The sequence below is a fragment of the Cornus florida genome, unplaced genomic scaffold (genome assembly GCF_030987335.1).
Source record: "Cornus florida cultivar Cherokee Brave unplaced genomic scaffold, ASM3098733v1 CherokeeBrave_3.0.0_Hap2_Chr04, whole genome shotgun sequence".
NCBI lineage: Eukaryota > Viridiplantae > Streptophyta > Magnoliopsida > Cornales > Cornaceae > Cornus > Cornus florida.
In genome coordinates, this window is record NW_026775574.1 from 13,542,246 (window position 1) to 13,557,627 (window position 15,382).

At 35.5% G+C, this 15,382-nt stretch overlaps 2 protein-coding genes across 4 annotated transcripts; both read right to left on the bottom strand.

The window, feature by feature from the left end:
• Positions 1-436: 436 nt before the first annotated feature.
• On the bottom strand, positions 437-4,018 carry LOC132302765 (putative methylesterase 11, chloroplastic). Its single transcript, XM_059799702.1, has 5 exons — positions 3,584-4,018; positions 2,572-2,808; positions 2,134-2,277; positions 1,184-1,315; positions 437-1,076 (listed from the first exon to the last, which is right to left on the bottom strand). The coding sequence occupies exons 1-5, from the start codon at positions 3,959-3,961 to the stop codon at positions 804-806; spliced, it is 1,164 nt and encodes a 387-aa protein (XP_059655685.1). The 5' UTR covers positions 3,962-4,018; the 3' UTR covers positions 437-803.
• Positions 4,019-5,023: 1,005 nt separating this feature from the next.
• Positions 5,024-14,953, bottom strand: LOC132302764 (cell division control protein 48 homolog B). Of its 3 annotated transcripts, XM_059799699.1 has the most exons (13): positions 14,623-14,950; positions 14,493-14,537; positions 14,333-14,388; positions 13,725-13,874; positions 12,353-12,460; positions 11,192-11,291; positions 10,698-10,982; positions 10,454-10,623; positions 10,134-10,262; positions 8,885-8,972; positions 8,692-8,769; positions 5,963-6,462; positions 5,024-5,726 (listed from the first exon to the last, which is right to left on the bottom strand). In XM_059799699.1, exons 1-12 carry the CDS (start codon positions 14,767-14,769, stop codon positions 5,989-5,991), a joined length of 1,830 nt encoding a protein of 609 aa, XP_059655682.1. In that variant the 5' UTR covers positions 14,770-14,950; the 3' UTR covers positions 5,024-5,726; positions 5,963-5,988. The 3 variants fall into 3 exon arrangements, with proteins under 3 accessions (XP_059655682.1, XP_059655684.1, XP_059655683.1); XM_059799701.1 differs by lacking the exon at positions 5,963-6,462 and having other exon boundaries at positions 14,623-14,952; XM_059799700.1 differs by lacking the exon at positions 5,024-5,726 and having other exon boundaries at positions 6,215-6,367; positions 14,623-14,953.
• Positions 14,954-15,382: the final 429 nt, after the last annotated feature.

Sequence of the window (15,382 nt, forward strand, 5' to 3'; positions counted from 1 at the left end):
GGTCGAATCCATTGGACGGAACGTATAAAATAACTTGCCCAAAATTGATGAGTAAAATTTATTTTCATTAGATTTTTTTTTTTTTTTTTCGTATATATTTTACGACAATCAAATACCAAAAAGTAAAAATATATTTTACATCCAAACGAACAGAGCTAATTTAATTGCATGTAATATCCATTTTATAGGACTTTGAAGGCTTATATTCTAATGGCCTGCAATAGATCATTATTTTCTCATGTAACTTTCAATATAAATTTGTTATCATCCCTTTCAATTTCTACTTTTAAGTATTGTCCTCAACAAGTAAGTCTATCATTCCCATCTTTTTCCCTTATATATATATACATATATGTAGTATCATAAGAATAATGTTACAGAAAGGTAAACTCATAAGAACATACATGTGAGTAAGAGATTAACTTTCTTTTCATACATTCAATAACCTGTTACCATGCTAATGCTGATATGAGTCACACAACAAGGACACACTTGATGCCGTGTGAGATATATATATAACTGTATTTTCCTCTTATTCCATACCTTTTACTTAAGCAATATACAAAATAAAGTCATACATTGATGTTCATGAGGCCAAAATTCATATATATGTATATTCATGTAACCAGTTTCATGCTGACAGGGGATGCCTTAAAGAAAATTTCCTGGATCACAAATGCCAGAAAAACTATGGTTTACGCGCGCGCATGATCATACATGTACTGAGAAGGCCATCACCTGCCTTAATGTATCGTCATTGTTATGCCAGTGAGCTTCAATGAAATGGGACTTCAGGCTTCCTTTCATGGGGTCTTCGATATCTCTACTAAAAGCCTGTGTAGGGCCCGAGGCCTTGAGAAAAATGGCGAGTGATCGGATCCTTTTAACTCGAAAACATATTTGGGGGGATCTGAGCTTATCATGGCTTCCTGAAGAGAGACTGGGATGGCAAAATCTTCTTCACTTTTTATGTAGAACCGTTGGACAGAGCCGTATTTTGCTTTAGAAAGGGAGAGCTTCTTGGTTACCGGTGCAAAAGGGATCGGCCTCATTGATACTGATGCCAGTGCAACATCCTGATCAAGAGGAGCATGTAATTAGTTAACTTCTTGTCAAATGAATCCGCATTTTTAAAGTAAAACCGGAGGAAAAAAAGATTGACAATTTCGACTTATAATCGTACTTTAGCAGGGCTTTGATTAAATAACAAGTCTTTCAACAATTCTTTGTCGAGTTCAATAGCCGTTGGAGGTTGATCCTTCCCATTGCCATACAAAAATGTCTGGGCGCGTTGCATCAGATCATTCGAGCCTGCCTGCAACACCATATACGAAGTGTTAGCTCAAGCAATCAACCACATAAGTCACAAAACTGTGACATAAGCCAAGCCCTATCTAGTTCAACAGGACCATAAACAATGTCCAAAGAATAATTCAACATATATCAATCTACATTGTAAAGCACAAGCACAATTGTTGCATAATGCAAGAGAATGAGAGCATGTTATGTGTAGGAAGTGTGATTTCAATCAGAAATTTCTAAACATGTACTTGAAATCTCCATTGATCTTATATATTCTCGAAAGGAGAAAAAGAAGTGCTTTCAAAATACTAACCGAAACTAAACAGTGCCATTATCTTTTCATGATCAACTGAAGAATATTATAGATATAGAAGGAAAATTACCAAGCACAAGTATGAGGAATCGTCTCAGTAAAAGGAAAAATAGAGGGGATAATTAGTGTTAGATAAAATCAACTGAAACTTAATCGGCTGATCAATTCTAGCTGCAGTAAATGCCTAGCCTGCAACCATCAAAACAAGGCTCAGAGAGCTACTAAACGAGTGTCCATGTTTCGGAAGTGGCAATTGACCTATCAGCTGTAGCAACTTGGCGTTCGAAAGAAAATGCAAAGAGAGAAGCAACGGCAAAGAAAGCTGATGAAAGATGTATTCTTGGTAACTAGTGATTGGAAAGTAGTGTGGCTCACTTCAGATAATGCAAATTACCAAAGAGCGACGAAGAGAGTAGACGAAACCCTTAGCAGATACGAAGACAAACAACATAAGACCAAGGTTGACACTTTCTTACAATCCTTAACCCTAAATCCTAGAAGTATGAATAATGACAAACCTGTTGGGAAAACATACTAAGTATACTCTGCCCACTAGGCAACATTGCTGCAGCAACGAAAATGGCTTTCGAGACTTTGAATGGATGCAGCTCCATCGCATAGGAAACACAAGCACCACCTAGATCATGTCCAACCAAAATGACCTGCATTCACAAGTAAATCTTAATTATGATCAAAGGAAAAATCTATGAGCCGTACTGTTTCGTATTTTATTAATTGAAATAGAAGATCGGAAGACATTATAGGTGAACATTTTTCAAGACTTGGTTGTAAATACTTTAATCCGCCATAAAACCCTAAAAATGAAAATGAAGTTCAACCATTGAGAACTAATAATAAAACAAGTGACTTTTATCTTCTGTTACATGCTCTACTTGCAGCACTATATGTTTACCATATGTGTGTGTGTGTGTGTGTGTCTGAGAGAGAGAACAAACCTTCTTCCCATCTTGAAGCTTTTCGAGGAAATCAGTAAGTGGCTTTACATATTGTGCAAAACTTGTAATGTTGTTTGTGTCATAGGAATGAGTTCCAGAACCAGTTAAGTCTACTGCATCAACTTCAAATCCGCTTTCTTGTAGAAGTGCTATGTTTTTATACCAACACCAGGCACCAAAACCACCTCCATGAACTAGGACAAAATGTTTGGTTTCTAAATCATCAATGTTTAGATCCTAAGAACCAAAAAATATAAATCAAATATGTGCGAAAAAAAAATTGAGAGCCATAACAAAAGCAGGAAATTATTGCTTAGATGAAACATAAATTCCTATATTTTCAAACATAAAGACAAATGAAACAGACTGATTGGCTGCTAAACAGCATACATTGGGTTTCACTGAATGTTACAGAGTTTGGTACTGTATTAGTCTTATGACTTGTTCTTCTTGAAATTATAAGTTCAAACTGTGTCTACTAGATTTAGCTGTCATGATACTATTTTTATATTTAAAAATATGTATTCTATTATTGTGTTCTTGTTGTATCCCATAATTAATTCTGCTAAAAAAATGCTTCACATTCAATGGAAAAAAAATAAAGGCAGTTAATCAGACTATATAACATTTATCAGATAACATCAAGTAGAATTCTGCTTGAATAGCATTAGTCATTCTTTTCTAAGGCTTAATTGCATACACACACAAAGGGGCCAGGGAAGACCAATTCCCGAGACTCCTGCAATTGTGGGGTCAATTCTACATCCACATGCAAAGAAGAAGTTTCCCGTTCGAATCTATATAATATTCGCTTTCCATCCAAGATGGTGCCCATAGTTTTTAAAACTCTTTTACACAGATTAGAGACATCCCCACTTATAAATTCCGGGTGTAGATCGTTTTTGAAAATCGTGAACCTCAACAAGGTGCAAAATGAACAATATCTGCACAGTTCGAGGTGATCCTATTGCGCGAAGGAGAAAAAAAGAAAAACACAATAAGAAAGTGAAACCTGAGCAATGAGCTGATGAAGTTGAGGGAGAGAATCCGAATTGGAACGTGGACGAGAACTCGAACTCCGGGCACACTTCTTCGGCTTCTTGGAAGATGGTAAAGGAGGGTATTGAACGGAAGTCGATCGATCAAAAGGAAGAAGATAACCACTCTGCTGCTGCTGATTCTGATGGTGAAAGAGCAAAGCAGCTGCGGTGACAGCTTGTTCTCGAATCAGAGAGTCATCCATAATAGTATTATTAGTACTTGAAGTGAATACTCTTCCGCTACTTTTGTGGCCTGTGGAGTAGTCTCTCATCATAGGAGGATTTCCTGAACTTTTGAAGGCTTTCTGCTTTGATCTATGGCTAGAGAAACATGCTATTGAGTTTCCCATTTTTTTTCTTCAATCAAAAATCTATCTGCTTAATTGTTATGTATATAGATATATATATAGATAGATAGATAGACACAGAGAGAGAGAGAGAGAGAGAGTTGAATTTTCAATTTGTTGTGCTGCAGTTTGACCGTTATTTCCGTTGTCATTTTCTGAAATAAATCTTGTTATTTTGTCATAAATTGTTAGATTTAAAAATGAAACTTTTTTATTGTTTGGAATTGATGGAATTTGAAATGGGATTGGATTTATTTGTTTTTTATTATTTATTTACAGGATTTGAATGATGATGTTGTGAGTAGCTCCAGTGCAGAAACTTTTATGTTGATTTAGTTGGAAATTATTTTCATATAATATGGTTATTATGGGAGTCAAATGAATGAGATGATAATTTTGCAGCTTTTCCAACTTTACCCTTATCTTAGTTTATTCTTTTCTTCATTTTTTTTTTTTTTTTAATTTCATTTTGCTCAAAACAAAAAATTAGGATTTTCTTTATATATATATTTCCCAAATTCTCTCCTTTTAATTTTTTTTTTTTTTAAATGGAGTTGGCCTGGTCCATAAAAATCGGCGGTATTGGTCTTAAGAATCATGAATGGCTGCTACCAACCCTGAGACATCCAATTAAGCGCAATTGATTTGTATTTTCTTTTGTTTGGATCATTTATTGTAAGTCTTTTAATTCAACTTAAACTAAATGGAACATTAAACGTGTCTTTTAATTCAACTTAAACTACTAACTGGAAAATTAAAGTCTCAATCATGACAGTGATGATGGAAGCTTCATGCTAATGTCATGCAAGAGTACAAAAATCTATTCCATTGACCAGTTATTATCATAGATTGTGTGAATTTCAACCCTCCACATCCAACATCATGTAATCCCCATCCTTCACAAGCCCCCCCAACGTGGACTCATGTTTAGAGAGAGATGCTCATACACTATTCAATGCCCCCTAAAAATGGAAGCAAACACTCGGATTATATTATATTGATCTTTTGAGATTTAAAACGTGTAGTCAACAACACCCTTAACCGTTTTCGTCACCTGATGACTAATTTTTATTTAGATGATAATTTTTTCCTTTTCTTGTATAAAATGCAATATTATAGAATTTTACACTTAGTCACCACTTCGGCAAATTAGTTTAGGAGAGACCGAATAATAAATGTTGAACCGTCCACCCGTGTATAATTTACTCAAACCTCAACCAACTCAACCACAAGTTTTAAGTTTATGCATGGCAACCAACTCAAACCAGCGAGGCTATTTTTCCAAACTACTACTAGTACTCTACTATCACATGTCTGTCTAATAATCTACAAACAATACGGTGCAAAATTTGAGCTACATCATATAAATCCTGAGTATACTCAGTTGTACTTCTTCCTTTTGTCACTTTGATGAAATCAATAAACAGTTAACATCATTTCGAAATCCCCACGCAATCATCGGTCTTCCACTCTAGGAGATGATCTGTGGAGTTCTCGGCTCATCAACACATGCAGAACATCTCCGCTACAATGCATAACCACAGTCGAAGCTTTCGCATCTTCTGATCAAACACCATCACGAAGCCAAGTTTAACGCCTTCCAGCATAAGCATGTAGTCCCTCTGAGTATCTGGTTCCGGAACAAGATGGAGACAAGATCCAGACCGAAACAAATATGGACAAGACTCGGCTACTGCGTCAAAACCAACACAGAGAGTGTTCAACATAGCAAGATTTCCATGAAGACGCCCAATCACCACGCAAACATCTGCAAAACCAAAGTTTAGAAAGAGGGGAAAGTCGGTTTTTATTACAAATGAGCCTCATTCAGAGCTTTCCTATAGAATCATATTTTTCCAATTATTAAAACAGAACACAGATGCTCCAAAGGAAAAAGATCACTTCTCCACATGTAAAGACTGCTAGCATTGAAACTTCATAAAAATTGTGGAACATGTAATTGTCTATCGGAAATTAGAAAATAACAACGCCAGGAAGCCTCACCAATCATGATGGACAGTTCAGAATCTTCATGTACTTGCTAGTCCAGTAGGTATATGATCAGTTTGCATGAGAAAATATTTAACACCAGCTAGTAAAACAAAGCTCGTGATGCCAACTGTAATAGGACCCACTGATCCTAACAGATTCTTTATGAATTTGGGGTTCTGTTTGGCTTTAGATTCAAACTGGCGGGTAGAACTCATAGATGGTTTCTTCATGAATGAAGAATATGAATCAACTTCTTCTCTCGTTAGTGCTGGCTTTAATGAATCCTTGACAATCTGGAAGTGGCGATTACACACAACTGTGGCAGAGATGTCTTCTCTCAAAGCAACAATTCCAGCTTCCCTGCATAGGCCCTCCAGTTCAGCCCCCGTGAAAAGTTCAGTATCTTCTGCTATTCGCCTGAGATCAACATCATTACCCACTTTCATTTCACGTGTATGTACACAAAGTATTTCGTATCGAGCTTCTAAATCGGGTGGTGGCACGTAAAGCACCTAAAATTCATAATAATGGACAAAGTTAACGGGAGTCTTGACAATGAGCAATTTTTTATGATTTGTTTTGTTCACCAGGCTTAGAAAGAATTGGAAGCTCCTTTTGGTCTTCTAAAAAAACAGTGTAGATAGGATTCTGAAAATGTCATTGAACATCAGGAAAAAAGAAAATGAGACAATAAAATCCATTCAAGAGCTGAACAAGACAATGCCTTAATGCAGCACAACAAAGTCTCCTATGCTAAGTACAAGAAGTAGTCTTTTTTTTCCAACTACTTGTTGGCTACATGAATACTATTTTTCCATTCCACTCTATCTAAGGCCATATACTCGGTCAAACCACATGTTATCATATCCTTCCTTGCTAACTCTATCCACGTTAACTTTGATCTTCCTCATCCCCTAACATTACTCTTAATGTGGACTATGTGACTATGTCACTCCTCCTAATTGGCACACTTAATGGTCTTCTTTGCACATGTCCAAACTATCTTAATTAATTTTCTTTTATTTTATCTCCAATTGGTGCTATTTCAACCGTCTCACAAATGCACTCATTTCAAATTCTATTATTTCTTATCTTGCCACACACTGTATCTCAACATTCGCATTTCCACCACCCACTGTATGCATATGTTGTTTCCTAACTGCCCAATATTCTGTCCCATAAAGTACGACTGGTCTAATAGGTGTTCTAAAGAACTTACCTTTCAATCTTAACAGGATACACTAATCACACAATCCTGCATTGATTCTATGGTTAACATCTGCTCCAATTTCTCCTGCATTATATATATATATATATATATATATATATATATATATATATATAGTTTAAATAACAAAATAATCACTTTTTTTTGTAACTCTTCATCCTCAATCTTCACTACATCCCCATTTGTATTTCTAGATAAAGTCTCCTGTGCTAAATACTAATTAAAAATTCAACCTTACTATTTTTATTAGGGGTGGTAATATTTGACACGACACGCTAACACGACACGAGCATGGCACGAGATAAGCGGGTTTGGGTTTGGGCTAATCATATTCGTGTCATAATCATGTCGACACAGATTGACCCGCTAACTAAACGTGTCGTGTTCGTGTCTGACCCTGTAAACACAATTATGACACGATTAACCCGATTAACTAAACGTGTCATATAAACGTGTCGTGTTCGTGTCAAAAATGACCCATTTAACAAAATGTGTAGAATAAATATGTCGTATTCGTGTCAAAAATGACTTAAATGTGTCTTTTCGTGTCGTGTCAAATCTTGACCCATTTATTAAACAGGTTATGCATGTTGTATCGTGTTACACGTATAATAATCATGTCGTGTTCGTGTCAAGGGTCTTAGACACGATTAATAATCGTGTCGTGTTCGTGTCAACCCTAATTGTGTCCGTGTCGTAATCGTGTCGACACGAACACGACACGCCAACACGAATTGCCACCCCCAATTTTTATCATTTATCTATTTGTGTTTGCTTGTCCAGATTCATTAAGGATTAACTAATTTGGGAAATGACAAGTAGTTGACCCTCTTAAAGAAGAGAAAATTTCAATCAGGTAAAGTAAAGCTATAGGGAGTCCATATAACATTGTGACAACAGTTCTTTATTCTCTTTAACTAAGATAATTAGTGATGACTCTAGCAATATATGTCACCGGTTTACAATAAGCAACTCTGTAGAAGTCAGAGTGATGTGCCAAAATACATGTATCAAGTGCATGCAAACTTGTTCATCCAAATCTCCCAATCCTATGAAGTGAGGATTGAATGAGTACTACTCCTAAACAGATAGACTAATAAAATGAACACACATCACCGGAATGATGACAGATTGGCCACAGAATAACATAGTTAGTCCAAAAATTATTATTAGTTATCAGAGCATATCAATATCAAAATGAACTGATCTTAATCATATCTGACTGTCGAATTGATTCTATCAATACCAATATATCAGCATGAGTCCATCAAGACATCATTTCATCAGTGTGGCAGCTATGCATTGCCCAATATATAACAGTATCGCTCTCTCTCTCTATATATATATTTGTGTGTGTGTGTGTGTGTGTTTGTGTATCTATATGACATTCAAAACCTCTTTAATTTTCAACTGCTAGCCGGAAGGAATATTTATAATCTGAGAACAAATGGTATAAACAAGTGGCAGTCATATAAATTAATTCATGTTACAACTATAAAGACAAAATCCATACAAGATCAAAACGTCCAGGGCGCATAAGTGCAGCATCAATTGCATGTGGGCGATTTGTTGCAGCCAAAACAAGAATTCCCTACAAAGGGAATAAACAGAAATCACAGAACACAATTAAATATGTTCTCCAATTTCCCATTCTTCTGATTTTAAATAAATGAAGATTAATATAACTTGTGTGAATAAATGCTTACTTTAACCTGTTCTAAACCATCCATTTCAGTCAGCAAAGTAGATAGAAGCCTCTCTCCTACTCCAATGTTGCTGCTTGAACTCCCTCCTCTGACATAAAAAGGAATAAAATAAAGAATTCTGCAAAACCTTAATTGGAGATAGGTAGGATGTGCGTGCACATCTGCATGTGCAAGCCTCTTCTACTCACTTTCTTGTTGTACACCCAACCAAAACCCTAGTAAACAAACCACTAAAATTTCCCCGTTCCTTTTTTTTCTTTTATCTTTCTTGATAAACCAAAAAAAGAAAAAGAAAAAAGAAAAACATAATATTAACATGTACATTCCAACATCACTGAGTAATCAATAGGATGACCCAGACACAAATGTATCAACACCACAATTTCAATTATTATCAGTCAGTGTTCAGATTGACAGGAATTAGAGACCTCTGAAAAGAACCTCTTTTAAAAATTAAGTCTTGAAAGTGAAACTCGACTTTAAAACTACATCAGTACAATATTGGAGTAACTAGAAAAGAAAATCATGCACCTAGATCCATTAACATGCGAATGATTTGGCTGAAGAACACAAGAACCCCCCTTAATGTAGAACTACCAGCAGAGAATCCCAACAGACCCCTCTACCTGTTAATTTTCCTGCCATATCCTTAGAGATTATTTGATTATGGTTGAAAAGACCACCAAATCAATCCCTCATATGTGAATAATGACATTACTAATGACATTGAGCTACCAAAAATCATTTTCAGATACTTCAGAGCACCTTCTGGTTAGGTCTTCAACATACATCAACACAGTTTCAGGACTTGACCGCTTAAGTAAACTTAAAGAAAGAAAATTCAAGAATATATTGGCATTTTCTGCGGCAACTCGTGTCTAAAATCTTCAGACGTAAGAGAAAATAAAAGAGGTCAAAATATAATTAAGTGGTAGCGTAAGAGAACTATAAAAATTAGCTTAACATTGGATTTAGTAGATGTACATAGAAGACCAATAAATGCATCTGTGATAAGAGGAAGGTTAATTTGCAAAGAGGGTAGGAGGCGAAGAGGGCGCCCAAAGTTAACATGGAATGAAATCATTAGAAATGATTTTTAAGAAGTTAAATATTAGAGAGATGGGCTTATAATAGAAAAGAATGGGAAAAGGAGAATTCTTGTGGCCGGCCCCATTCATATGGGATTAAGGCAAAATTGATGACGATGACGATGATGAGATATAGCCATACAGGTTACCAGCATAATTACCTTTTGGCAGCAACAACATCAGCCTCGTCAAAGAATATTATACTTGGCGCCGCAAGGCGAGCTCTTCGAAATGTATTACGCAACAAAGCTTCACCCTCCCCAACATACATTGAATATAATTCTGCACCACTGATACATCATCTATGAATCTTCAAGACATGAAGCTTAATAAAGTTTTATCAGACTTTCATGGAGGCAATAATTATAAGCCATAAGCCAAGCATAGAAGTAGTTGAAATCCTGTAAATATCCTGTGATCAAACCTCAACAATTACTATGTCTAAGCATGTCATGTTGGATAGACTAATAGATGATCAAACCTCAAGGAGAAAAAGGAAGCTTGGGCAGCATGAGCTGCAGCTTTAGCAAGAGTGGTTTTTGAGCACCCTGGAGGTCCATGAAGAAGGATCCCTCGGAGAGGTGATACTCCCATCCTCGAAAATGCAGCAGAATGTTTTAAAGGCCACTCAACAGCTTGCTGGAGCTTTTTCTGTCCCATGTATCGAGACATTGTTAGAGGTCAATAAGGATTTTGGTATAAAATAGAAATATAAGGTTACAGACCTTCAAATTTTTTAATCCTCCAATATCTTCCCAAGAAACCTTTGGAATTTCCACAGTAACACCTCTTGTTATACTTGGGCCAATGACAGATCTTGCATGCTTCCAATCATCCATTGTTAAGCTACAAACACCAGCTTCTTCAATTACATTTGAAGATTTCCTTATTGCAGACATGGTGGCCTCACGACATAAAGCTTCTAAATCAGCCCCAACATATCCATTGCAAGATGCAGCTATGGCTCGCAAGTCAACACTGGAATCCAAAGGAAGCGTTCTTGTATAGAGCTGAAAAATGTTATAAAGAAGTAGCATTGTAACTTTTAACTTCATATTACCATCTAATCCAACTCTTGTTAGTAAGATAAACAGTGACATTTTTCCAAAGCTAAGTGCCCTTTACTTTTTCTAGGTGAGTGGCGCTTACTCATGTAGCTGACAGATGTTATTGTGCTACAGAAAAATTACCACATGAACATATTGATTTCAGATTTTACCTTTAGTATTTGAAAACGTTCTTCTTCAGTAGGTGTTGTAACTTCAATCTCAGCATCAAATCGCCCTGACCTTCTTAGTGCAGGGTCAATTGCATCCACTCTGTACAAGAAAACCAGATATTAGAAGTACATTCAAACTAACTACATCATATCAAATTTAAAGTTAATATAAAAGTTTTGATAAATGATATTGCCAAAAAACATAAAAATAAGAAACAAAACAAAATTCAATCTCAATTTGGCACTAATTAGAATAATATAGATTTGGGTTCTTTTTTTTAATTTGATCCAGTATTTTGAAGAAATTAATGGTACCCCACCCAAAGGATTATAAGTGTGTGTACGCCAGTGCATTCTTTGTACACCTTTGAATGCTTCAGTAAAGAAAATATGGAAAACAGAAACTTACTTTTTTCACATATTTGTTTCCTTCCAAATACCATAGTATTTCTTTCGCTTTGAATTTCATTCTTCCCTTATTATCCAGTTACTTCCATACAACACAGAACCTTAGACTATACTTTTTAACTAGATGGTTTTACAGAGTATATACCACAGAATATATATATTAAAGTAAGAAAAATGCATAAGCCAAGGAAGGGGAAATGTAGTCGCAGATAAGTTTTACATTGAGATAAACAGAACATGACTTTTATTGAACTGGGGAGACATGCTTGTAAATTCCATTTTCCTGAAGATAAAAATTGTTTATTACAGATATAAAATGATATAATCCTAATCCACTTTATTAGTAAAGTTAACCAAGTTCCACAAGAATCAATGCACTGGCTAATAGAATCATCTGAAAATTCCTGTCTCTTGTAATAAGCAGATGATATTTCTAATAATTTCAACCAATTCAACCTTGTTTTTTATCTTCTTTTATTTTTATATATATTTATTTAGAAAAAAACAATAACTAAATCCTTAAGTCCACACTTTGTTATATTCTAAACAGAACCATCGTGCTACTATGATTCTCGCAAACTTGTTCATTTAGTATGATATTTTTTGAGAGGTGCAAAAATAGCAAAAGATGATTGCAAAGTTGACGAATAAATTTCAGCAGACAGATGAGCATAAAATTTGGAATACCCGCAATATATATATATATATATTTCAAAAATAGGTGGATCCATAAGATAAAGAATTAAAGATAACCTGTTAGTTGAAGCAACCACAACAACTTGTGGCACAGATGTTGATGAAGGTTTATTGGAGTCCATCAACATAAAGAGCTGAGAGGCCACACGAATGTCTTGTTCTCTTCTGCATTAGAAAAAACAACTGCAATGCATAAATAGACAATTGATTGTAGTTCATGTCATGGTTCCTGGTTCATAATTACGCTCCTTACAGAATATTGATATGTTTACAAAGAGAACAAAATGAACTGTCTTAGTAACTAAAAAGAAATGAGTATTTTGGTATAAAACTAACAAAAAGTGTCATAATGACACGCATATATCTGCACAAATACAAGAAATGAATTAAAGAGAAGTGCTTTGAGTTAGATAATGATAGTAGCTGCTTCAACTACCTCCAAAAAGAAGACAGAAAACTCTTACTGTTTCTTTTTTTATCAAGATGTGACATTATAAGATTCCAAAAAAGAAATATCATTAGCAAAAGTAAATTATTGAATTTTCATAGGCAAAAAGCAACAACCATAGAAATCATAGCCATAATAAAAATAGCACCCCATTCAACAAAGAAATAACTTCCACTCAAGCTAGAATCCACCAACCACTCATTAGGAAGGCTGGTTCAACATGAAGATGAAGTTAACAGAATTGTTTTTTATCACAAAGAATTTGATGATGAAGATTTAAGAAGGGAGAAGTATATAATTCCATTCTTTTTTGTTATGAGGTATATTGTGGCAGGCTAGCAGCACCTAAGATTGAGGACGAAGACTGGGAGCGCACTTCAATTCTCCAAAGGTTAGCTTGTCGAGAAGAGAGCAACCATAGTTAAACACTTCAATCTTCCAATCGAACCACATCCTAATCCTTACAAGGCAACTCAGGTAGATAGTAGTTCCATCCGGTAACCCAAAACTGTCTTGCTTCACATCCTTGTTGAACTTTATGAACACCAACTTGAACAGATTAATACAACCCTGGATTTTGCCTTGGAACAATTACACGTGTCCATCTCAAAATAATTCAGTTAGACATATTACATTCGCTATTCAAGACATATCCTACATGTATGGTAGAGAATCAAGTCTGGTTGATCGTTACTAGTTTAGGGCTTGAAGACCTTCAAGATGTGTCCATTGAGTGAAACAGTTCAAATCTCCCAACTGATGAACAAGGCAATACATAAACGGAATTTAAACATGATTGAACTTGTATCACAGTTCAGCATGTTCTTTTAAAAGGTTATTTTTATCTGAGTCAAGGCAATACGAAATTGCCTACACAATAAAATGCAGTACAATAATATGTAGAGTTCAAGTAAAAAAAGATCCAACTCCTGAGATTAAGATACTTTAAAGTTAACTCGAATTTTGTTGGTTGCCACGTACCTAGAATCACGACGAGGACACAGCACATCAATTTCATCTATGAAGATCACAGACGGCTTCCCTAATTTCGAATGAGATGATGCTTCAGCAAAAGCCTCCCGTAAAATTTTCTCACTTTCTCCAGCATGTGCTCTATGAACAGAATGGGGACTGCAAAATTAACACAATTTGAAAAGCCAATTATAATGACTTTAAGAACGAGTTGGGCTCGTGACTGAAATCTTCCATTTTGTTTTCCATAATGTACAATGTGTGAACCATAATGTAAATGCGGGGTTCAGGCAAGGACGGTGATGACGATGATAATGTGTGAACCCACCAACTGATTGGGATCATTGCCAAATTATATAAAATAAACAAGAAGAATGGACTCATCATGATCTAAGGGAGCCAGAAAAAATGATCTAATTGTACATGATTTTAGATATATGATGTCAGATAATTCTGCTTTCACAGACATCAAAACATGAACGAAATCATAGAACAGTTTTGAAAGCAACTAAACAATTGCAATTAGGTATACTATTTTATCACCATTACAGAAAAATCCAGTACTGAACAGTCAAAGAATTGAAGCAACAATATGCATATGGGTAAGAATGCAGTACCTAACAACGGTTAAATGTGCACCACATTCACGAACAACTGCTCGAACCAAGCTTGTCTAACATTGCAACATATAATAAAATTAATTAAAATGAAGAATTTTTAAATGCTCAATTGGCAAACTTATACCTTTACATTTATATGCAAAGATTAAATCAATACCTTTCCGGTGCCGGGAGGACCATGGAGCAGCAAACCTCGGGGCCACTAAAGAGAATACATACTGAATGAGACTTAAAAACTAAAGAGTGAGAAAAGATTTATATAGAGAGAGAATTGTTGAGTGTATTACTTTAAGACCGAGCTTTTGAGACTCGCGAGAGTAGAGAAGAGGGAAGGTAATGAGTTCTCTGAGAGCTTCGATAGCTTCGCCGTTGCCAGCTATGGCGTTCTCCGCCCTCCACTCTTCGTTGCCGTTGTTGCTGCTACAACTTTCCATGTGTATTTTATATAAATGATGTATATGTTCGTACTAGTAGTATTTATGTTTATGTGTGTGTGTGTGTGTGTGTGTGTGTGTGTGTATAAGAGAGAGAAACAGGGAGAGTGGCTGAAACTGGGGACAATCGATTGCACAAAGAGAGAGAGAGACACTGGCAGAGCCGATAGCCTAGAAACACAGGCTGAGAGGGTAGGGCTGAGAATCGGGCCAAATCTCGAGTTGGGCTAATTAAACTGCTCCAAAGTCCTGACCCGATTGTTCTGAGACAGTGACACGTGCCCCACCTTTACGAAATTGGATTAAATTTTGTGTGAAACCATCATATAACAATGATAATGAGACATGATTTGGATCATTGGATGAAGACTTGCGAAGAGATTGGAGAGAAATAAAATAAAATACATCCTTTACGGGACTTGATTAAGATCATAACAATATTACGAATTATGCAAAGAATTTAATTTAGAGATAAAAATAACATTTAAAATTTTCGTTTTGAGTTGAAAATGTTAGTTTTAAAATTATGAGAGTAATTTTTATGTGTTATAAAAGTTGATGCGGGGTTCATATATTAGATGTTTTGCACTAATTATATGAGTTATATATGTCT